Consider the following 24,268-nt stretch of genomic DNA (forward strand, 5'->3'; position numbering starts at 1 on the left):
ACTAGATGTCAATGTGTTTATTTAAAAGATTATGGTGGAATTTTAAAACATTAAGGACATTAAAAAGTACTACAAAATACTTAAATATTTTACAAATAAAGTGGTTTTATTTAAATGGAATTTTAAAACATTGTGCGTGAGTTGCCAGGAATTCAAGCTATTGAGCTCATTGTATATTTTAAATCACAACGCCATACGGTTGTGTGAGGGGAGGGAGCGCAAACCGTACTCATTAAAACTGATCAGCGCAGCAGTTCTCTGTTGTTCCTGCTGCTTTACACACATTATCATGCCTTAACCCAATGCGAACGTTTACATCACAGGAATTAGTGGAATTTTACAGACTGCAGACTTTCTGGATTGTTTGGACTAAAATTTCCCGATGAGATGCACGGTGAGCCATGGAATTATCAATGATAGGGATATGGTTTGGGTTACTTATTCATGTCCCACCGTTTGGATGCTTAGATATACACCTATCGGAAAACCATCAACCTGGTGCAACACTAGCAAATGTATCCATCGGGCCAGAATGGATGTATGGAATCGACAGAAATCACACGCCGAAGTTTTTCCGACACTTTCTGAAGATCGAGAAAGGTGACGGGGTACTCTCCCTCGCGCGCAAAGTGGACTGCACGCGCCTACCGAGAAATCCCGTGCCACTGCGTTTGAGGATTAAATCGCTGCTTTCAGAAGACTTCATACTGCTTCATTTCAATACATTCTTGCATGGTCAAAACTGCTTTATCAAATACAAGAGAAAACACCAAAATCCAGATGTTTCTATGCATCTACTGTCAGGATATGATGCATGCATTTCTTTGGACACCTTGCCATTAAACGTTTACGAACGTTTACCCGTTTTTACGCGGAATTCCAAAATGTTTCGTGGTAGATGTGTGAAGAAAAACAAGCTCCAAGGTGATTCACAACTCTGTCTGCCAGATAAAGAGCTGAATGAGGGGAATTTACTTTGTTTAATGCCTAACTCACATAATAGTTCGTTGTTTGTGGACGTCAGATTACATTTAAGCAACAAACACAGTCATAGTAAAGGGTGGTCTTTGGACCCGTGGGCTAAACGTCAAAAAAGAAACGTGAACTCGGCTCCTCAGTTTCAGCTGCCAAATTACCAGGTATCAGTGCCCGAGAACGAGCCCTCGGGTACGCGCGTGATAACCCTGAAAGCCTTTGACGCCGACGATGGAAATGCTGGTGTCATCGAATACGACATGGAAGCTCTTTTTGACAGCAGATCTAACTATTTATTTCAAATCAACCCCGAGACGGGCGGTATTACCACTCTACAGCCGTTAGACAGGGAACTTAAAGACACTCACGTGTTTAAAGTAACAGCTACTGATCGTGGAAAGCCGAGGAGATCGGCGGTTGCGTATCTCACTATAACGGTTAGCGATACGAATGATCACGCGCCAATTTTTGAACAGACCGAGTACAGGGTTCGTATTCGGGAAAATGTGGAAGTAGGCTTCGAAGTGATGACTATTAGGGCTACAGATGGAGACGCGCCTTCAAATGCCAATATGATTTACATGATTGTCAATGATGATGAGGTGAATACTTGTTTTGAAATTGATCCAAGGAATGGCAAGGTGAAAACCAGAGTAAGACCTGACAGAGAGCTCAAATCCCAATACAAGCTTATAGTTGAAGCCAATGACCAGGGCAAGGAGCCAGGTCCACGTACTGCCACAGCCACTGTGCACATATTTGTAGAGGATGAGAATGATAACTACCCTCAGTTTAGTGAGAAGAGATATGTAGTTCAGGTTGCTGAGAATGTTGCCGTAAACTCACAAGTGGCCCTGGTGAAGGCCACAGACACAGATGCTGGGAACAACGCTAAAGTGCATTACAGCATTATTAGTGGGAATGTAAAGGGCCAGTTTTACATACACTCCCCTACCGGAGTCATTGATGTTATCCGCCCTCTCGATTATGAGATGATAAGGGAGTACAACTTAAGAGTGAAGGCACAGGATGGTGGGCGGCCACCTCTTATCAACAGTACAGGTTTGGTTGTTATTCAAGTGGTGGATGTTAATGATAATGCCCCCATGTTTGTCAGCACACCCTTTCAGGCATCTGTGTTAGAAAATGTTCCCATTGGCTACTCTGTGATACACATTCAAGCTATTGATGCAGATTCAGGTGACAATGCTCATTTGGAATACAAGCTGACCAACATGTTACCAGGCTTTCCATTCGTTATCAATAACAACACTGGATGGATTGCTGTTTGTGCTGAGTTGGACAGAGAATCAACTGAGTTTTATAGTTTTGGTGTGGAGGCAAGGGACCAAGGCGTTTCTACAATGTCATCCTCAGCTAGTGTAACGATCACTATACTGGATGTAAATGACAATGTCCCCACCTTCACACAACACTTGTATAACCTAAAGGTCAGTGAGGATGTGGTGGTGGGCACCAGTGTGCTTACCGTCATGGCCATAGATAGGGATGTAAACAGCGTGGTAACATACCAGATATCTAGCGGGAACACACGGAACAGGTTTGCCATCACCAGCCAGAGCGGAGGAGGCCTTATTACTTTAGCACTCCCTCTGGACTACAAGCAAGAGCGGCAATATGCCTTAACTATCACAGCTTCGGATGGTACACGCCATGACACAGCCCAGGTCTTCGTTAATGTTTCTGATGCCAACACCCATCGTCCTGTGTTTCAAAGTGCGAACTATCAAGTTTTAGTAAGTGAGGATCGGCCTGTTGGCTCCACTGTCGTGGTCATCAGTGCCATCGATGAGGACACCGGTGAGAACGCCCGCATCACATATGTAATGGAAGACAACGTGCCACAGTTCAAGATTGATCCTGACACTGGAGCCATTACAACTCAGATTGAAATTGATTATGAGGATCAGGCCTCCTACACGCTAGCTATCATTGCGCGTGACAATGGCATTCCCCAGAAATCAGACACCACCTACGTGGAGATCATAGTTCTTGACGCCAATGACAATGCACCCCAGTTCCTCAGGGACATCTACAAGGGCACTGTGTTTGAAGATGCACCAGTATTCACCAGTGTCCTCCAGGTATCTGCTTCGGACAGAGACTCAGGATCTAACGGTAGACTGAGTTACACCTTCCAGGGTGGGGATGATGGTGAGGGAGATTTTTTTATCGAGACATATTCTGGGATCATCAGAACGGCCCGCAAGCTAGACAGAGAAAATGTTGCAGTATATACCCTCAAGGCTTTTGCGGTGGACAAAGGAATCCCCCCTTTGAAAGCAGCCATGGACATCCATGTATCCGTGCTGGACATAAATGACAATGCACCTGTGTTTGAGAAGGACGAATTGTATATCTACATTGAGGAAAACAGTGCTGTGGGATCCACTCTCGCTCGGGTCAGTGCCACAGATCCAGATGAAGGCACAAATGCCCAGATCCTCTACCAGATTGTTGAGGGCAATATTCCTGAGGTCTTCCAGCTTGACATTTTCAGTGGAGATCTGATTGCTCTTACTGACCTTGACTATGAGACCAAGATGGAGTATGTAATTGTGGTCCAGGCCACATCTGCCCCACTCGTCAGCCGGGCCACTGTACACGTCCTCTTAGTGGATGTCAACGACAACGACCCAGTTCTGCAAGATTTTGAGATCATTTTTAACAACTACATCACAAATAAGTCCAGCAGCTTTCCCATGGGAGTTATTGGGAAGGTTCCTGCTCGTGATCCAGATGTGTCTGATAAGCTACTCTACACGTTTGTTGAGGGAAATGAGCTAAGTCTGCTTATTCTCAACCAAAATACAGGGGAGCTTAAGCTGAGCAAAGACCTGGATAAAAACAGACCTCTTGAGGCCACAATGAGGTTGACAGTTTCAGGTGAGACCTGCATTATGCATATAATACCACATTATATAAAGTAGTAGATTACTTTTTTCTGTGGAACACAAAATGAGATGTTAGCCAAGTGTCAGTCTCAGTCACCATTGACTTCCATTGTATTGAAGAAAATGCAATGAAAGTGAATGGTGACTAAGACTAACATAATGTCTCCATTTGTGTTCCACAGAAGAAAGTCAGTCATACAGGTCTGAAAAAAGGTAATCCAGCATTTTTACAATGATTAATGTGAATAAGTTTGAATAATTAAAAAAATCTGCATTGCTGGTTGCCTCGTTTTAGTTGAAATGGATTTGTATGAGCTTTAATCTTTTCACATTGTTTATTACTGTTTCTTGATGCTCTTAGTGATAGAATTCTTCCTTCAGTGCTGTCTGGTGTGCTCTTCTTTCTGGCAGATTCTCAATCCCAAATTTATGTTTATAGCTTGACTGTGTCTCTGCTTTTGCTCAAGAACATTTGTTGCCACTCCCTAGTGAGCATAACCATGACAACAATTATCACGCTTAAGCTGATTTATTTGCTGCAATTCTAAGATGCCCAACCACTTGCGGGTTTATTGTTAGCAATAGATTATTCAATGATTATTCGATTTTTAAATATGCTGCAAGTCTTATTAAGTACTCATTTAAAGGGATAGTTCCCACAAAAATGACAATTCTGTCATTGTTTACTAACACTCCTATTGTTCCAAAGTTTCTTTCTTTTGGTGGAACACAAAAAGAGATGTTAGGCACAATGACAGCCTGAACCACATTTCACTTTCATTGTATGGAAAAAAGATGCAATGAAATTGAATGGTAACTGAGACAAAAGTTTTTCCTAACATCTCCTTATAAGTTCCAGAGAAAAAAGAAAGTCATATGGGGTTGGAAAACCTTGAAGGTGTGTAAATTATAAAAAAATGTTGTTAATCATTTTTGGGAGAACTATCTCTTTAAGTTCTAAATTACTTTGAAATACAACTCTTCTAACTCTTGTACTAGCGCCTTGAAAGTTTGATCCACTACAGTGCAACAATATGACAAAACGCTGTGGTTTCATGGCGAGATTAAATTGCCAATCTAAATTGCTTGTCTAAATTACTTCTCTCCAACCATTCAAATGAACTTTTGTTGATCTTCACCAGCATACCTGAAATACACAATCTTTTAACATATACCCACTAACAACTGTCATGCAGTAACATGAATAAAAGGTAATGAACCCTTCATTTGAATCACAGAGAATTCAAAACTCTTTCATATCTGCCAAATTTGTTAGTTTCATGTACATTTTCCCAGAAGCCAAACTTACTGGATGTCCTGCTCATTATCAGTCACTGATCATGTGTCATTCAAAGGGGGTTTTGACTTGACTTATGATTTCAAGTCTTATTCTGTTCTCCATTCCCAAGCAGTAACATGTCTCTTTGTTAATTTAAGACAAAATTATACAAAACAAAAAAGCTAAAATAACTTCCATCCAGAAGCTGAAATCCATTAACATGTCCCAACAAGATATCACATGAAATCAGGAGTAGTGTCCACAGTGATAGCTTTTTATAGTATCACAGCAAGAAAACTTTACAGTTTGTCCTGTAAAAGGTGTATAATATACAAGAAAATATTAGGGATTAATTAAAGATCCTTTAAAACTCCTACGTAGGCTGGTACAACTAGAGTTTGTTTTTAGTTGTTTATATAACTTTTTTTAGTTGTTGTTATGTGAATCCCACAGCTTATGGATAAGGATCTGTTTTGATCTCACTCGGTTAGCAGAGAAGTCTCTTTCATGCTCTAAGTGAGACTTCCTAGACACTTTGCCACTTAATTTGATTCGGAGAAGTGCCACGTGCTGCTGTTTAGCTGGTAGACAAATAACTTCCTGCTTTAGTCATATGACAGTAGTAGGAGAACACAAACATTACTCAGGCCTAAGGTTGGTGCAGTAAATCTTGCTTTTGTTCAGCATGTGCTAGTTTAGTAATTTAATAGGTCTGTGGAAAGCCACAGTGGCCCTGAAAAGTATCTGGACATTTAAGCCACACACTTAAAATAGTTTGAATATAATTGTATTAGGTAACAAAATATTGAACCGAGTGATATTTATTTGAATAAAGTTTCTAGCAAACATTTAAAAAATAATAAGTTTGTTTAGTTTTCAATTATTTAGTGTAAAACTGTTCAATATAAATTGTAGTGGAACGTGTGCATAGCTACACCTGTGGTTGTCCAAGTAAAAAAAAAATAATTATATATATCTATATATATATATATATATATATATATATATATATATATATATATATATATATATATATATATATATATATATATATATATTTAACATATAACAATGAGTGACCAGAGCAGGATCTGTTGGATGCACATGATGTATTGATACATCTTGAAAGGTTGAGACCTGGTCTAAGTTTGTTTTTTATGATTTTTTTTACTGCAGCATTTCTCCCTGTCCCCTAGTTAATTTCTGACCATGGTTTATGCACACATAATGCACCTTCACTAGTGCTTGTTTCTTTTAGCATCAGTTTACTTTCCATCAGTAAACTTAACTTAACCCTGGGGGGTGCATTCCAAACATAACAGTGCATGGAGATATCTGCACAAGCCTTATCTGGAATGCCATTGGATTTTGAGTGATAATTTGATGCCTAAATCTGGGCAGTGAGCTGCCAGGAAAAGACCATCTGTGCTTAATTCTTCAGCTGAACTTTTGATCTATAGTTTTGTCAAAGGAAGGGCACTTCTCATAATCTCTTATCTTTTCAGCTTTATCTTTTGAACCTTTGATGTATTTTATTCATCCTCTGTTCATCAGCAGCTGATGCAAAGCGTGTGTTACACACACATTTTTCCCATTAACGGCAGTGATATTTCATTATCCCCATTGCTGCACATTCTAAATCATCTTATGTATGGAATCATTATCGTGTATCAGCTTTTATATCTGAGCATCTAAAACATGCAGGGAACTTGTGAAATTTGTGGAGAAAAGTACTGATCAAGTAACAGTAATTTGCAGGTCAAGTCACATTTAAAAACCCCATGAAATCAAAATGGAACTTTTGTGGATTTTAGTCAATGTCTGTTAGCTTTGTGGTCAGCTAATGGTAATGTACTCCTTGTCTTACATTTCTGAAAACACACCAAAAATATTGATACCATAATCTTACACTCATCAGAGTTATTATTAAAAAAATAAAACAAATAATGTTTAATTTATTAAAATAAAAATAATACATAGTTGGACAAAAACTAACACTACACTAAAATAAAATTGACCTTGAATTAATTTTAAACTTTTGAAACTAAACTGAAACTATTAAAAAAACGTTAAGTGAAAACTAACTAACAAATTGAAACTAAAAATAGAAACTATGTATGTATAGTATATATACTGTCTATATTAATTCAATAATATATACACTCACTCTCTCTCTCTCTCTCTCTCTCTCTCTCTCTCTCTCTCTCTCTATATATATATATATATATGGGGCGTCGGTTGTGTGAGTGTTGCTGTTGAGCAGCTAGAGAGCTGACTGCTTTCATTTGGTTTTATGCACTAATATGACAAAAGGTCAACCAGAAAACATCTAATTTCCTCAGCTGATGTCCTTTCTTCAAATATTTGGTTACGCGGGGGCCTGGGTAGCTCAGCAAGTATTGACGCTGACCACCACCCCTGGAGTCGCAAGTTCAAAAAAAACATTTGGTTACGTAATGTGTCATGTATACTTGGACAGATTAAGTCTATAGCTTGACTACTCAAAAAGCTAGATTATAACTGCGCATGTAAATGTACAGATAGTAACGTTATCCACTACAGCTTCACTTAAGCAAGCAGATCTCCTTGAACTGAAGTTCTAATTAAACTGAAGAATCCCATTGGGTTCCTTCATGGACGTCCCCTGAAGGAAGTCTGGGGGAAAAAAGATTTTGAATAGCTCTTGCTCTCCACTGTTGTTGCCATGGTGAACTTTGGAGCATTGTGGAGCTCTTAAGCATTTGCAGCAAGCTGGGGGGTTGAAGCACGGGCCCCTTTTGTGAAGTGGGGTGAGAAGGAGGAGAGGGGGTAAAATGTGGGGTGCTTCTTAAATTCGAGGAGGAGGGACGCATTGACCACATGCAGATTTCTGCCACTGAAGACAAAGCTACTTGTGTGTTGAGACCTTCATTCAGATATGTGTATTGTAAATAATATAATTATATATTCTTAAAATAATTGTTTAAGAAATAAAATAATACAAATGCAAACGGGGCAACAACAAAAACAACCTTGGTGTCCCCTTCAAAAATTGCTCTTGAGAATTGTTATGTTTATTGTCCCCCCCAACATTTTTATGAAATTTTCGCCCCTGCCCATATTACCTTTTTTCTTCAATGGAATGTAGAATGAATGTTAGCCTTACCATTTGTTACCATTTGCTTTCATTCTATGGATAGAAAAAAAGCATTCTTCAAAAAACTTTGTTTGTGTTTGACAGAATAAATTAAGTCATACAGGTTTGGAACAACAAGAGGGCAATCTCATTGCTATAGGTGAAGTAATTGAGATATTGAAAGATCTAATTTGTGTTTGTCTTTTACTGACTGGATGCACATTAACAAAACAACAATATTTCTGATTGTGTTGGACATCACTTGCATGAAACTTGCATGATTGTATCCCTATCAAAAGACGATGCATGGTAATGATTGCTGAGTTGAGTAACTCATAAATGGAGCTTTGCATGCCTGAAGAGCCATTCTTAATTTTCAGGCACAAGCGGTTGCCATTGGACACCAAAGACTATTTAAAAAAGAGTCAAGTCATGGTGTATAGAAGTTTTTAATTGGCCTGCACGAGTACAAAGGGCAAATTAGCCATTATATTCTGTAGGCCTAAAGCCTAAATTCCTTACATAAGACTTTAAATAGAATGTAATAATAATACATTCTAGGTCATTAAGTGGGTTTTGCAACTGAAATTATTTATTCCATCTTAAAGGAATGTTCCAGATTCAATGGAAGTTAAGCTCAATTGACAGCATTTGTGGAATAATGTTGATTACCACAAATATTTATTTAGACTCGTCCCTCCTTTTCTTTAAAAAAAGCAGAAATCGAGGTTACAGTGAGGCACTTACATTGGAAGTGAATGGGGACAATACAACACAATAGAATTTTATTTCTATAGCACATTTAAAACAATAGCAGTTGACCAAAGTAAATGTTGACCAAAATTATAATGTTAAAACAGCACAAGAGCATTCACACAACATATTAAGAACAATAACTTTACTCAGCCTCAAATGTCAAACTAAAAAGATGTAGGAGAAAGTTTAATGTTTAAGGGAAGAGTATTCCAGAGTTCTGGAGCATAGTGGAAAAAGCACGGTCACCCTTAGATTTTAATCTTGTCTTTAGATCAAACAGGAGCATCTGGTTATAGGACCTCCGATTTCCAATAGTTTGATGAGGATTTAAAAGATCAGCAATATATAGAGGAGCTACAACTTGAAAGGTCTTGAATACAAACAGGAGGATCTTAAACTGTATCCTGAACTTGACTGGCAGCCAATGTAAAGACGCCAGAACTGGGGTTATATTTTCCCTCTTCTTTGTGCCTGTCAAAAACCTAGCCACTGCATTTTGAACAAGCTGAAGATGGGTGAGATGGTACTGAGAAATGCCCATGTATAATGAAATACAATAGTCAATATGTGAAGATATAAATGCATGTATAACAGTTTCCAGAACTTTGACAGCATTTTATAGCATCGCCTTTCATTTAGAGATAGCTCTTTGTTGGAGGCAAATAGTTTTAACAACACTTTTTATTTGCTAGGCTTTATTTTCTGAATCAAAGATGACACCTGGTAAGATAAATTTTATGAGATAGAGATTAGTCTTTTAGCAGAAGTGAGTAGAGTAGCCAAAATCTGTACTCATGTAAAAGTACAATTACTTAAAAAAATAATTACTCAAGTAGAAGAAATATACTAACATAAATAATTACTTGAGTAAGAGTAAGAAAGTATCCAATTACAAGACAAGTAGTGAGTAACTCGTTATTTTCACTAATGACATAATAGGCATTAACTCCCCTATATTCCATTACATAATACACATTTAACAGGTATTACAGAATTATTATTATTAATCATTCACCATCAGGTTGTTCCAAACCCATATGACTTTCTTTCTTCCATGCAACACAATCAGGATATATACACGGGTTTGGAACATTATGACAGCATGGCTGAGCTATCAATTTAAAGGTATAGTTCACCAAAAAAAATCAAGATTCTGCAGAACACAAATTGAGATTATTAGAAGAATATCTGTAGATTAGTAAAATGCAAGTGAATGGGTGTAAAAATGTTGATGCTCCAAAAAGGCATGTACATTTAACTTGGATGTTTACATGGATCTAATCAGCCCGAAGTAGCTGCAATAATTTCCAGAACCCCCGTGAGGGCATGGGGTAAATGTGTAAATACTGCTCATAACATGCAGTGCAAAACGCACTGATATATTGCTGCACTGATTGAAAAATGTAGCCCAGTTACAGAATCACCCTGAAAATGACCAGCACATTATACAGAAAAACCCACGTTAGCATAAGAGCCTTACTTAAATTGAAGCTGAGATTTGAATCTTAATCTGAAATATCAGCTTGTCTTGGTGTTAAATTAAGGCATTGCATGAAACAAAACATTTTCACTGTGTGGAGATGAAGAAAGTGTTTCAATTTGCTGCAGCAGTGATAGACTCTTGAGTGACAGACTGTGAAAGCATGCACAGCTGTGAACTTCCTGTCGTAAAAGTCCCATTCAATAATCTCTCAATAAATTACACATGAACTAATATTAAACCAAGTAACGTAACGACAGGAATGCCGCAAATTGTAAAGAAGTAAAAAAAAAATGTAATTAGAAAATTACTTGAATGAGAGTAAAAAGTACCCACTTTTAAACCTACCCAAAAAGTAATAGTTTTTTCTAAAATAAATACAACGGAGTAAATGTAGCACGTTTCTACCCACCTCTCTGTTAGTGATCACATTGGTGGCCGGTGAAGAACCAAAATCAATGCATTCCATTTTATCACTGTTAAGCTGAAGAAAGTTGCTTGCCAACCAAGACTTAACCATCAGCATACAAATGATACGCAATATTATATTTTCTGACAAATTGAACCTATCAGGCACATGTTCGATCAAACAGGATAAGAATCACAGTATTCCCAGAGTCGACAGGTATAATTATGTCGTTAGATACCTTGAACAGAGCGGTCTCTGTGCTGTGAGAGGTCTTAAACCCAGATTTGAATGTGTCTATAATCTCATTCTCAGATAAAAACAGAAAAAGTTGAGATATAGGCTGATAATATTTTAAAACAGAAGGATCTAAATTCATTTTTTTGATGAGGGGCTGCACTACTGCATGTTTAAAATATTTGGATCAATACCATTGATTAAGCTATTATTTATAAGAGAATTAATACTAGGACCTAATAGTTCTAGCAGGTTTAACAGCAGCCGAGGAGGAATGGAATCAAAGGGACTAGTGGCAAGTCTCATATGAGTCATTATATTTACCAATTGAGAAAGAGAAACAGGTTCAAAATTACAAAAACTACTGAGACTTTGCGGTATCTCCGAAAGTCGTACAAAGGTAAAATGATACAAGTCCTGAGGTTCTTAATTTTTGTTCAAGAAAAAAGTTGTTGAATTAACTTCTAGACAATTTGTGACTAAAGGAGATAACATTATATGAATTGTATTAAACAGAATATTAGGCTTATGGAAATTCTTGCTAATTATGTCTGAAAAATAACTTGCTCTTGCTGTTTTCACTGTATGCTGAAAAGTAGACAAAGATTCCTTTAATATTTCAAAAGAAACTTGCAATTTATCCTTTTCCCATTTCTGTTCCGCTTTACATCAAACTTGTCTAAGGGCACAAACTTCATTATTCACCCACGGATGAGAATGATTATTTTGTTTTCTGTACTTGAAAGGAGCAATAGCATCCAGGATGTTTGTGCAGCTAGAGTTAAATAGATTAAAATGCTCTTCTACAACTAAATCAGGAGGCAGCGACTCTATTGTTTGAAAGAGTGATGAGGCAAAAAAAGCTTCAGAAAAATTATTTGCTGTGGAATCGTTAATTGAACGATTATAATTGCCTGATTTAATACTACATATGTTTGGCAGAGGAAATGTAGAATCCAAACATCCAAAAAAATTATCTGATAATGAGATAATGAGTCAATAAAAGTGAATGTGGCCAATTTTGGATGGTTTAAACAGAATTGTGAAGCTTATAATTTTATAAAAAGCACTTGCATTCATTTTTGTGTATTATACAAAACTTGTGTATTATTTGAGCTGTAAAGTTGTATTTTAGGGTTTGTTGACATTACATTGTCATGGTAATGAAGTTGTAAAATTGGCTATAACTTTACACAGAAAAGGTTAGTAACTGATTTTATCACAGTAAATTCATGTTGACATACATATTGTTCATAAACATTTTTAAACAGTGAGTATTTTAACATTCAGAAATTGGCCCCTATTGACTTCCATTGTATGTGCCTCACTTGAGGCATGCATCCAGGGTGTGCTGATTGACTCCAGCCAGGTCTTCTGAGCATCCAAATTGGCCCAGTTGCTAGGGAGTGTAGAGTCACATTGGGTAACCTCCTTGTGGTCGTGATTAGTGGTTCTCGTTCTCAATGGGGCACGTGGTAAGTTGTGTGTGGACCGCGGAGTGTAGCATGAGCCTCCACATGTAGAGTCTTCATGGTGTCATGCACAATGAGCCACGTGGTAAGATGTGCGGATTGACTTTCTCAGGAGTGGAGGCAACTGAGACATGTCCTCCGCCCCCCCCTTGTATTATTCAGTACACAAATATATTTTTATGTTCCGCATGAAGTCATTAAACGGCATGAAGTAAATTACGAGAGAATTACAATTTTTGAATCAAATATTCTTTCCATCTTTTTTTTGTGTGTAAAAATCACTGGAATGAGCACAGCTAAATCTCACCTAATGCAGTGTAATGGAGAAAGAAACATGTTAATGTTAATATATTCATTTAAAACAGAATCAATGGTCAAGTGCATAGCAGGGAGTGTGTATATTGCTGCATTTTCAAACGAAGGCTTTTAGACTCAGGCTATGTCTGTGCTTTATCAATATTTTACATTAATGCTTGTGAACGTTCACCCTCAATAATCTCTAGACACTAAGGCATAACAACCAGAATCTCCTTTACATGTGTCTTGGATTTGGAGCTAAGTTAATGGCAAAACCCATAAAATCCACACCTTTAGTTTCAGGGGATCCATTTGCCAGTGCTCCCCTCTGTTTTATGTCTGTTCTTGGAGGGATCAAAGTAGACCTGACGCAGATTATGGTAACAAGAATCACAACAGATTCATGAGACTGCTTGTGAGGTGTGGTCTCCATTATCATGCATTTAGACCATGCACTCTGTGGAGAGCTTTGTTCATTAACTTCTCTATGTGCAACTTATCACATTCCACACAAGGGCAAAAGCGTTTTAATAGGCCTAAAGCAGGAATGCTGGACTTGAGGATAGATATGTGAGAAAGAAACAAAACAAAAAAACATACAATCAAGTATCGAAAGCCACTTGTGTTAAGGGCTGGTGGGATAGAATGTTATTAATGATGACCTCTGACCACTATCATATAGAACTGAATACATTTCTAGGATTGAATTTTATTTTAATCACATCAGAACTGACATGATGTGCATTGTGGGGAGGTTGTGGCTCAGGTGGTAGAGCGGGTTGTCCATTAATCGCAGGGTTGGCGGTTTGATTCCCAGCCCGCACGACTCCACATGCTGGTGTCCTTGGGCAAGACACTGAACCCCAAGTTGCTCCCAATGGCAGGCTAGTGCCTTGCAGGCTAGTGCCTTGCAGTGCCTTGCATGGCATCGGTGGTGTGTGAATGTGTGTGTGAATGGGTGAATTAGATGTATAGTGTAGTGTAGTGTAGTGTAAAGCACTTTGAATACCACTAAGGTTAAAAAGATGCTATATAAGTGCAGACCATTTACATGACTTAAAGGTATAGTTGGCATTATGTTGTGTTTTTCATACAACGAAAGGAGACAGTGACCAGGGGCTGTCAAGTTCCAAAAGTTCAATAGAATAGTTTGTATGAACAAGTTCGCTATATATTCCAAGTCATATGCGCAACCTACTATTCTTTAACATTAGATATACAGTTAGCCATTTGTTTTGAGTGAAAACTCTGGTAATTGGAATACTTACATTGTATCTGTTTGAAACAAATACATAATCATTATTTGTATTCTAAAATAATTTTATTTCAGAATATAAGTGTCTGCCCGGCAATTCCACTATAGCTTTCAAATTGTATTTGCGTTTGCACATATTCAGACTTGCAGTTTGAAGATGCATCACACAGTATTTTACAAAACAACACCACATTGATTCTCGTGTGTCTTGTAACCGATCAAAATGTGCCCATTTTTTTATATCCTGAAGTACAAATGTGCTTAACAGCTATGGTCAAGATTTTCAGTGAATAACGACCTCTGATATTTGATAGTTGGCATGTTTCTGAATAACAGTCATTTCTTAGCTAAGACTCCAAAAATAAATTTGTAGATGTGAACAGGACTGAAGCCTTCTCAAACACTTTGTGGTGAATTTTTAGATGGGCACAGTTCTACCCTCATTGCCAGTGTGCACTCAGTAGCCCCTCTCTCAGCTGGGCCTATTGTGTGACGGGCACCAGTTGGCTCGGCTTCGCACATATTTAGGTCAGCAATCAGCAGTGACGTTCTCTTGGCCGCTACCAGAGAAGCAGGCCATGTGTCTTGGCATTCGCTAACTTATGCTTTTGGATGGATCTTGGTAGCTCTCTGTCAGTCTCAGCTACTGTTGTGCCAGCCAACTGCCAATCAGCTGTCCAAGTCTATGTTCCAACATGCCATTGGGAGGGAGTGTTTTAGGATAGATGACTGAGAAGAGACAAAAAAGTCTGATGTGTTTGTGTCATGTGTTTTGTAGTCTCACCCAATGGCACACTATATGACCATGGGCTGTCAAGTTCCATAAAAAAGTACTATAAAATTACCATACAAGTAATCCATACAACTTTTGCGCTACATTCTACATCTTTTAATCTCACAGATGGAAATCACGTTGGCATTAGCTGAAATTTGTTGCCTCTGCTGCAGCTCTGAAATCTCATTTGCATTAGCATTTATTTGTGGAAATTTGCCATATGAACACATGTTGCACCAGGTTTGACATCAGTGATGGTTAACACCATTGGTTTTCATAAGCGATTTTCACACCAAATATATTCATAGTTTAGCACAGTAAACATTACATAACACACATTTTCCCTAATCACTGCAAAAATGTTGCACAACACTGTAAAAACTTGAAAATTTCTCATGATTTAGCGCAAAATATTTGCTGGTCATAGAGGAACATGGAGGGGGACAAAAACCATCAGCAAATACGATCACTGATATTTGCCGTTAACCGATAGTTTCAAAATGCAACTATCGGCACAGAATAATTGGTACAACCATATAATATATTAGTCTACCTCTAGTATGAACATGTGTCTGACATTAATGATGGTTAAAAAACATTGGTTTGCAAGAGATTTTTTTGCACCAAAATATTCATAGTTTAGCACAATACTAAATAACACAAGCTTTCGCCAATCACTGCAAAACTGCAAAGTGCAGATTTTTTTTTTCTTTTTTCTTTCTTTTTTTTTTTTTACACAAAATACAACCCATCTAACAATACCTTCTTAAAATTTTAAAGGGATAGTGCACCCAAAAATTCAAATGATCTCATCATTCACACCCTAATGCCACCCCAGATGTGTATGACTTTTTTTCTTCAGCAGAACACAAACAAATGTTTGTAGAATATCTCTGCTCTGTTGGTCCATCCAATGCAAATAATTTATTTTTGGGTGAACTATACCTTTAAGTAGGCCTTTCTTGGAATGGTTTTGGCGTGATTTTTTATTTTTTTTTTGTTCCAAGCCATTTTTGACATTAGTTATGAGACAGTTTAACACTTAGCTGATAACCTCTAAACATCCCACAGATTCCCACTGTGTTAGTTTGCAGAACAGCTCTTTCGAGTGCAAAGTGAGTGTCCTTCGAGTGTGTACTTAAACTGATTGTAAAGTACACTAAAGTGTCATCTTTACACAGACTGTTTGGCCTTTCCTTTCAGTAAGACACCATGCCGAAAAGCAGCTGAATACTTTTGCCTTAGCTTTCAGATTGTTAGAAAAGAAAACTGAACATGGCACTCTCTCATGGCTGTTAATACTGTCACTCCTCAGTGGTCATGTAAAGAAATTGTTGCCAAGTGAAACTCTGAAGAATTCAACATAGTTTACTTTGCCAGTACAAGTTTTGATGAATTTGTAGCAGCTGTTACTTCATGTGGAACAGTGCTATCTTGGCGATTTTTCCATTTAAAAGTGATTGTACAATGTTTTGCTTTGTTTTCTTGTTCTGCAAACTCTGGAATCTGTTGGTACAGTTCCTGCACTGGACCACCTATGCTTGTGTATAAAATTAGTATTAACAGAGTGAATCCTATTTGACATTGTAGCCAGTTTCAAGTCTTAGCATTCTGTAGTACAAGCTTTCACTGGAAGGGTTCCAGAAACATACCAGTAGGCCTATTTATTATGTGTGTAATAACTTTGAGAATGCTCTATTTGTTGAACAGTCTTTCTATGGTATTCCACCTTGAAATTTAGTGTCATTTAGAATTTTAGTAAATACTTTGATTTATTGTAGAGTGTCTCTGACTGTTTTATATTATTTGCCAGTGTTCAGTATGCTTTAGTTGCAATTATTTGTAAGAGAGTAAACAGAAAGCAGGAGAGAGAGACTTAATGCATGTCAGAGTGGCCTGATATATAGGGTAAGATTTTATTGCACACCTCATTAAATTGAACAACAGGAAGCAGTACATACATTGCTACCCACATCTGAGTATAGCTGAGAACAGATTTCTGTTATGATTTAGCAAAGTTTATTAACTAAATTTGGAAAAAAAATTGTTTAGTGGTTTAAATGACGGACTTTCCCCCTGTTATTAGTCTGTTGCCCTTATACTCTATTAATTTGTGCTAAACTTGCTGTTTGTATGTGTCAAAATTATGATGCAATGTTTGCCAGATGTATGCCACAGGTATTTGAAATAAATACTAGCAGTTCTTTTAGGGGTGCAATATTAAAACTTTGGCTTATTATGTAAATTTACATTTTGCAATTAACCTTTTTTATTAAATCTTACAATAATAAAGAAAAGAAAAAAATTATATATATATATATATATACAAAATAAAAATAATATATATATATATATATATATATATATATATATATATATATATATATATATATATATATATATGCAATCAACATTTAAAAACCACAATCACCCCTACCCCTCCCAATCCCCAATGCCGCCCCCAAACAAACATGCCATACTGATTTATACTGTATAATCTAGACCCCAAGAACCTAAGGGGTGCCAACGGCTTGCAACATGCCTTCAAGATCTATAAAACATCCCTGATCATCAGCTTTAGGTGCGTAAATATTAGCCAAAATCCACCTTTGCCCCTGAATTTGTGCAAAAACAATATCAGCTTCCTGCAGGAAAGATGTGTTTCTTGAAGAAACATATGATCATATTTCTTACGTTTCTGAAAAGAAATAACCTTCCTTCTTTTTATGGGGTGCCCCAACCCATTCACATTCCACGTGGAGAGAGACAATCCACTCATAATAACATTTGACATTTTGACATATTAGAAAAAAAGATTGTGTGTCAAAACATTATAAAGACCACATTCCAACATTAGTGCAACAGTCAAACCCCGAACTTCCCCCTGAACTAAACAAACATAAAAAGAAACCCCAGTGCCAACCAGGGCTGGATTGGTAATCTGGCATACTGGGCATTTTCCTGGTGGCCGACGCACTATGGGGCCGATCAGGGGTGGACTGGCCATCGGGAGAACCGAGTGGGCCGGTGTGTCAACATGAAACATGAGCTAAAATGAGCCGGCTCGTTATGAAAAAAGGACCACAAAACGGTGCCACGATATGCAGAAAAGGACAGCAAACACCCCCCTCCCCCGCTCAACAACTTTTGGGCCGGTTGCTATGTAAAATCCCGGGCCGATTTCTCTTCCCAGTCCAGCCCTGGCATCCATCCCTCTAAACTCAAACTGTCCATGTACACCTACAATAACGAAGGAGTGTTATTCCACAAAACAAACTCCAACCGCTTGGCGGAACCAGTACAAAAAGAAACAAAAAAGGGTGTATGTGGGCATGTAAATATTTTGCAGCCATCCTTAGTATCTATTCTCAATTTGGCCAGAATCATCAGTGCAAAAGCGACCCCCGTCATTGCAAGAGTTTCTTGAAGGAGTGTTACTACATAAAACAAACTATAGCCGCTAGGTGGTACCAACACAAAAAGAAACAAAAAGGTGTCCAGCTTCCTCAGACAGTCAAGTGTATGTTCTGCAAGTCAAGCTCAATTGGGGCAATGTGAGAAACACCAAATAGCTTACTCACCCCATTGTCTTTATGAAAGACAATGTTTGCTGTGGGCATGTAAATATTTTGCGGCCATCCTTAGTATCTATTCCTAATTTGGCCAGAAACATCAGTGCAAAAGCAATATTCCGTTAATTGTAAGAGTTTCTTGCATTCCTTGATTTGATCATGTTTCTCTCTTGTTGAATTTGCAAAGTCTGAGAACAAGAAATTAAATGTTGTGGTTCTTCCAAGAAAGCCTTCCTTTACTCCTCGCCTCGTGTAACACAAGGTTTTTATCGGATGATCTCAGAAATTTGCCCAGAATTGATCGGGCCTGTCTCCCTCAGCAGATCTCTGGGCCAGAACCCTGTGAGCTCACTCAATTTCCAGCTTATGGCCTGTTATGTCGGGCAGACTCAGAAAGAGTTAATCTAGGAATTTGACCAAATCCTGACCTTCCTCATGTTCAGGAATTCCAACAATTCAGATGTTGTTTCGCTTATTACGATTCTCAATGTCTTCCAGCTTTCCCCAAAAACATTCCAAATCTATTTTGGTCGCTAGTGGATTAGCAGCTAATTCCCTCTCCGATGACTCCATATAATTGTTCCCTTTCTCGACGTCCCGATTCTTGTAACCAGTTCAGAGAATATCGTCGTAATCAATCGACGTTTTACAGCAAGATCCTCCAAGTCCGCTACGACCTTCGCCAGCATTACAGACATGCTTGACAGTTGGTGCTGAATTTTTCCTGCCGCACCCACCAAACCGAGTCCCTGGTCTGCGGCCCTTTCTGGATTATCAGCTTGAGCATGTCAGTGTCTTTTAATATCTCCAGAGGCCTTGGATTTTGAATTCTTTGACATGTTGACTTCTTAGAACAGTTATGTAGCAGGGTGTATCAAATCTCACCAGTTTATGACACCACGCGACTCCTGTAAATTGACATTAAGTAACTGAAATGATTACCAACATTATGTAAAATAAAATGTATGCCATATTAAATTCTATACTGATTTTTTGTTTTAAAATTGGGTTTGAAAAGTCTAAAATTCTAAAATCATTATTTTCCAAAATGTGCGGTAATGGAAAATGCAGTTTCAATAAATGTAGCAAAATCAGTGCGTTTTCTGATAAAAACATATTAGTGATGACCTGCTCTTAGTAACAACAGGGATGTTTTTTTTATTATAGATGTGATAATTAAAAATAAACTGCAAAATTGGCCCATAGCATTATAGTCACCAATATGTCATGCATCCTTAATATTTATGTAAGAATTGCCATGACACTTAATCATTTGTAGGGGTTTTGTTTCAGTCACTTCAAATGTAATTTATAATGTGAGTGAGAAAGGTGAAATCTGTCAAACTTGACAGTTTAAAGGCTCAACGGAGTAGTGGTAAACTTTGTTTGCAGTAAATGATACTTGACCAAATGTTGGATTTGTGCATTTGTGGTATGAATTATTCAATTAATGCTTTTATATGTGTTTGTGTAAATGCCCGTGTGTTCCTTGCGAACTCTTTGTTGTGTCTGCAACTGCGTGTTTGGCTTTAGCTGACTGTATTTGAACGGACAGTGTAACAGTGGAAACTTGTCCTCATTGTCCTGCAATTATAGCGCTCTTCATTCACATGATAGAGGGCCCCTTGACATCAGATAGAGGGGCCCAGAGCATGCAACTGGTAGCAGAGAATAGACTGAGGATAGAACATTGCCTGTCTGCAATATAGGAAAGAGCAACCTTGAATCAGTGGCCAGATGTAGAACACAACTCTTAGATGCTTTGCTCTCAACTTTTGGTGATGGTCAAGTGGTGCTGAAGGACTAAAGGAAGGTGTATGATTGTTTCTCTGTATAAATATAAAGTATATGGGTAAATCTTATGAAAACATTTCCAAGTCACATTTCACCCCAAAATTAAAAGTTAAAAATTTGAAATAAAAATTTGCATAAAGAAAATGAAGCCAATTTTTAAGACAATTAAGATTTTATGCACTGTGAATTTTTCTCATGACAATTAAATGCTTTTTCATTATCTCAATACTATTGTGCGTCAAGACGTTTTACTTTTGAGTTAAAAAAGGGGAAACAATCACCAAAATGCAATGTTGATTTTATTTAGATTAGCATAAATTAAATGGGTTGCTTAATTATCATGAAATGGTGCTTAGTTTTATAAATGTCATTAACATAGTGCTTATTTGACATAAAAATGATGTTAAAGTGCAAAAAATCTTGATGGTCCTTAAAATAGGCTTCATTTTCTTGAAGCAAAATATAATTTTTCATTCTTTCTTTTGATTTTAGGGTTTAATAAGATTCACCCATACAAGTCCAGGGATTTTGTCCTAAGGCTTTGTATCTTGACACCCACCCCCAGTCTCAAAACACAATTTTGAGCACAGTATTCTTTTTGAGATCTGGGTTAGGGAACCCCAACCCTTCAAAGAAGCTTGTCTGGATTGCTGTCCAAAAAGTAGCTGGGTTTCCATCGAAATGTTTTGCGTTTTTGAAGCGCATTTAAAAAAAATTTTACATAAGAAAATATGAAATTGTTGTGCCTTTCCATATACTATGTAATGTGCATTAACTTTAGGGTGCCGGGTGCCACCTTGTCATGATTGTGCAGCTGAATGACCTCCTTGCTTCAGGGAGAATTTTATTTGCAGGATTTGAGCAATTATACTTTGTTTTATTAAATGATGCCAGGAGACATCACAGAATAAGTGAAATAGCTGCAAATCCTGCCCGCTCTCAAAACTGTTCAGGTGGATTGTGAGGACCAACTTTATCGACCAGCTGTGAGCTAAACACTTCCGAAAGCAAAGAATTGTGTGCCAAGGTCAGACATTTTTGTTGGGCCAGTCACATCAAGCTATCGCACAATTATAACACATGCACAAATTGTCAAAATACATAATTGTTTTTCAAATAAACTGTTTCTGTCACCTTAATGCACATTTTAACTAATGCGAAACTCTAGTAAATCCACCTCCTCGTGACTCGTGAAATTGTAAGCGAATTTAGAAAGATTATACAATGGTAATACCATTATATTCTTTGAAGTACCAGATACTTTAAATACCATGGTACATATATATGGTAATCATTCAGTACCATGGTACAAATAAAAGTACCTTGGCACTACTGCACCATCTGTGTGTGCACATTGGGTCTTCTACAGTAGTATGACCTTGGCATTGTTAGAGCTGATTTTCAGTGAATAATTACTTAAATTGAATCTGTTTCTCACACTGTATGGCTTCAGAAGACTTGTAATACAGGGCTTGAGTCTTATGAACTACTTTTATGATACATTTATAGTCCTTTTTGACCTTCTTGAGACCTTGACAGCCTCCTGGTCCCCATCCACTTTTATTTTATTAAACAGAGCATTGTGGATAGTCCTCAACAATTCTCATTTGTGTTTCACAGATTAAAAAAAGTCATATGGGTTAGAATGACATGAGGGTGAATAAATGATGATAGAATTTTCATCATTAGTTTAACTATCCCTTTAAAATTATTTGTACTTATCATTTAATGTAAACTTACCACTTGCAGCTCAATATACTGCATTTCAATATAAAAACTATCCATTGAGTCCCTCAATGTCCCTTTGTTTCTTCTCAGATGGTCTTCACCAGGTCTCAGCCCTCTGTACCCTCCGGGTAACCATCATCACGGACGACATGCTCACAAACAGCATCACCGTACGTCTGGAGAACATGTCTCAGGAGCGTTTCCTCTCCCCTCTGCTCTCGCTTTTTACCGAAGGCGTGGCCGCGGTTCTCTCCACCAGCCCTGATGGCGTCTTCGTCGTCAATGTCCAAAATGACACGGATGTTACTAGTAGTATTCTCAACGTCACTTTCTCAGCCCTGCTTCCAGGTGGAACTCCAGGACGGTATTTCCCATCAGAGGAGCTGCAAGAACAACTGTACCTGAATCGCACTTTGTTAAGGTTAATCTCAACTCAACGCGTTCTGCCATTTGATGATAACATCTGTCTGCGCGAGCCCTGTGAAAACTATATGAAGTGTGTAGCTGTTCTTAAGTTTGACAGCACGGCGCCCTTCGTGGCCTCCAATACGGTTCTTTTTAGGCCCATACATCCCGTGAACGGGCTAAGGTGTCGATGTCCTGACGGTTTTACCGGCGACTACTGTGAGACAGAGGTGGACCTTTGTTACTCAGGGCCATGTCAGAACAACGGGAAGTGCCGCAGCCGAGAGGGGGGATACACCTGCGAGTGCCCACAAGATTTTACTGGTCAGTATCTGTTTATCTTATTGGCTTTTTACGGTATGCTTTTATTTGATCTCTTAGGCCATGTCCACAGAAATTCATTTCTGTTTAAAAGCACATACATTTTTCTTCGTTTACTGCTCTCATGCACTGGCATCTAATGGCATTTTTCTTTACCAAAAATGAAGACTTTAGGAAACAATCGCCATAACCGTATACAGATTAGTGTGGATGTGGCATTGCTTACTAGGTGTATGCAATTAAGTTTATCTGAGTGTTTTTAGCATATTTCTAGGTTGTTGCTAGGGTTTTCTGGATGGTTGCTAGGAGGTTGCTAGGGTGTTATGGGTGGTCGTTTGGTTGTATAGTGTTTGCTTACTGGGTTAATGTGCCTAACAAGATTTTAATCGATTGTAAATATATTTAATGTATTTTGTTTGGTTTGTGTCATAGTAATATTAAGTATAGATAGTATGTGAAAGGAGACGCATGGATTTTTTTTTACTTTTGTTCTTGTTCATTGTATTTTCTGACTTTTTTGCCACTGGCACGCAAGTACCAGCTTTTCAGGTCACATACTGAGGTTGCGCTCTAAATTTCTGACGAACTTTAGAAATTTCCATCATGGTCTATTTTTATCCATCATATTAGTTTAAATTTCCTTGATATGTAGTCCCTGAATTTTATGTTATTTCAATATATCAACATTTTCAGTAAAAAATTGAAAATGTAAGTAATGTTGAGTCTGTTTTATTTAATAATTCGAGTTGGGGAACATACTCTTTTTTCTCTCCCCAATTAGGAATACCCAATTCCCAATATACTCTAAGTCCTCGTGGTGGCATAGTGACGTGCTTCAATCCGGGTGGCGGAGGACGAATCTCAGTTGCCTCCGCGTATGAGACCGTCAACCCGCGCATCTTATCACGTGGCTTGTTGAGCGTGTTACCGCGGAGACGCAGCGTGTGTGGAGACTTCACTCCATCCACCGCAGCATCCATGCACAACTTACCACACACCCCACCGAGAGCGAACCACATTATAGCGACCTACTTGGGAATTGGGCATTCCAAATTGGGAGAAAAAGGGTAGAAAATCCAAAAATGTTTAATAAAAAAAATCTAAAAACAAGCTACATGATTTGGAGCATCATCCATGTTTGTAGCACAAACAAAGCCAGATGAGTTGCACATAGTTTATTACTCAGAGTTTTAAACTACATTTCTTTAAATTCCCATCCCAAATCCGAGCAATAAAAACAACTATACCACTAATAACAATTAGCTGTGTTTTTTATGGATTAATGATTCCATATTAGTTGCAAACTGTCACATTCTCATGAGTCTTATTAGTTTGGCTTCTGTCCTAACATGAATGGAGGTCTATGCTTGTGGGAGGGAACAATCATGTTTAACAACAGGAATCACAGCTCCCGCTCTGGATCACATACTTTGACAGCTTCTTTCTCTTTGCTCAGGATTCTGAACTACATTAAAGAGTAGTGAAC

General features: G+C 37.9%; 1 protein-coding gene across 1 annotated transcript in view; it reads left to right on the top strand.

The window, feature by feature from the left end:
- The first annotated feature begins 401 nt into the window (after positions 1 to 401).
- The window catches only part of LOC127640341 (cadherin EGF LAG seven-pass G-type receptor 1-like), a 68,088-nt gene continuing 44,221 nt past the window's right edge, over positions 402 to 24,268 (top strand). The window contains exons 1-2 of the mRNA XM_052122837.1: positions 402 to 3,882; positions 22,147 to 22,785. Coding sequence (XP_051978797.1) covers positions 402 to 3,882; positions 22,147 to 22,785 — 4,120 coding nt within the window. The remainder of the gene's footprint in view (positions 3,883 to 22,146; positions 22,786 to 24,268) is intronic.

This window comes from Xyrauchen texanus, chromosome 49 (assembly GCF_025860055.1).
Source record: "Xyrauchen texanus isolate HMW12.3.18 chromosome 49, RBS_HiC_50CHRs, whole genome shotgun sequence".
NCBI lineage: Eukaryota > Metazoa > Chordata > Actinopteri > Cypriniformes > Catostomidae > Xyrauchen > Xyrauchen texanus.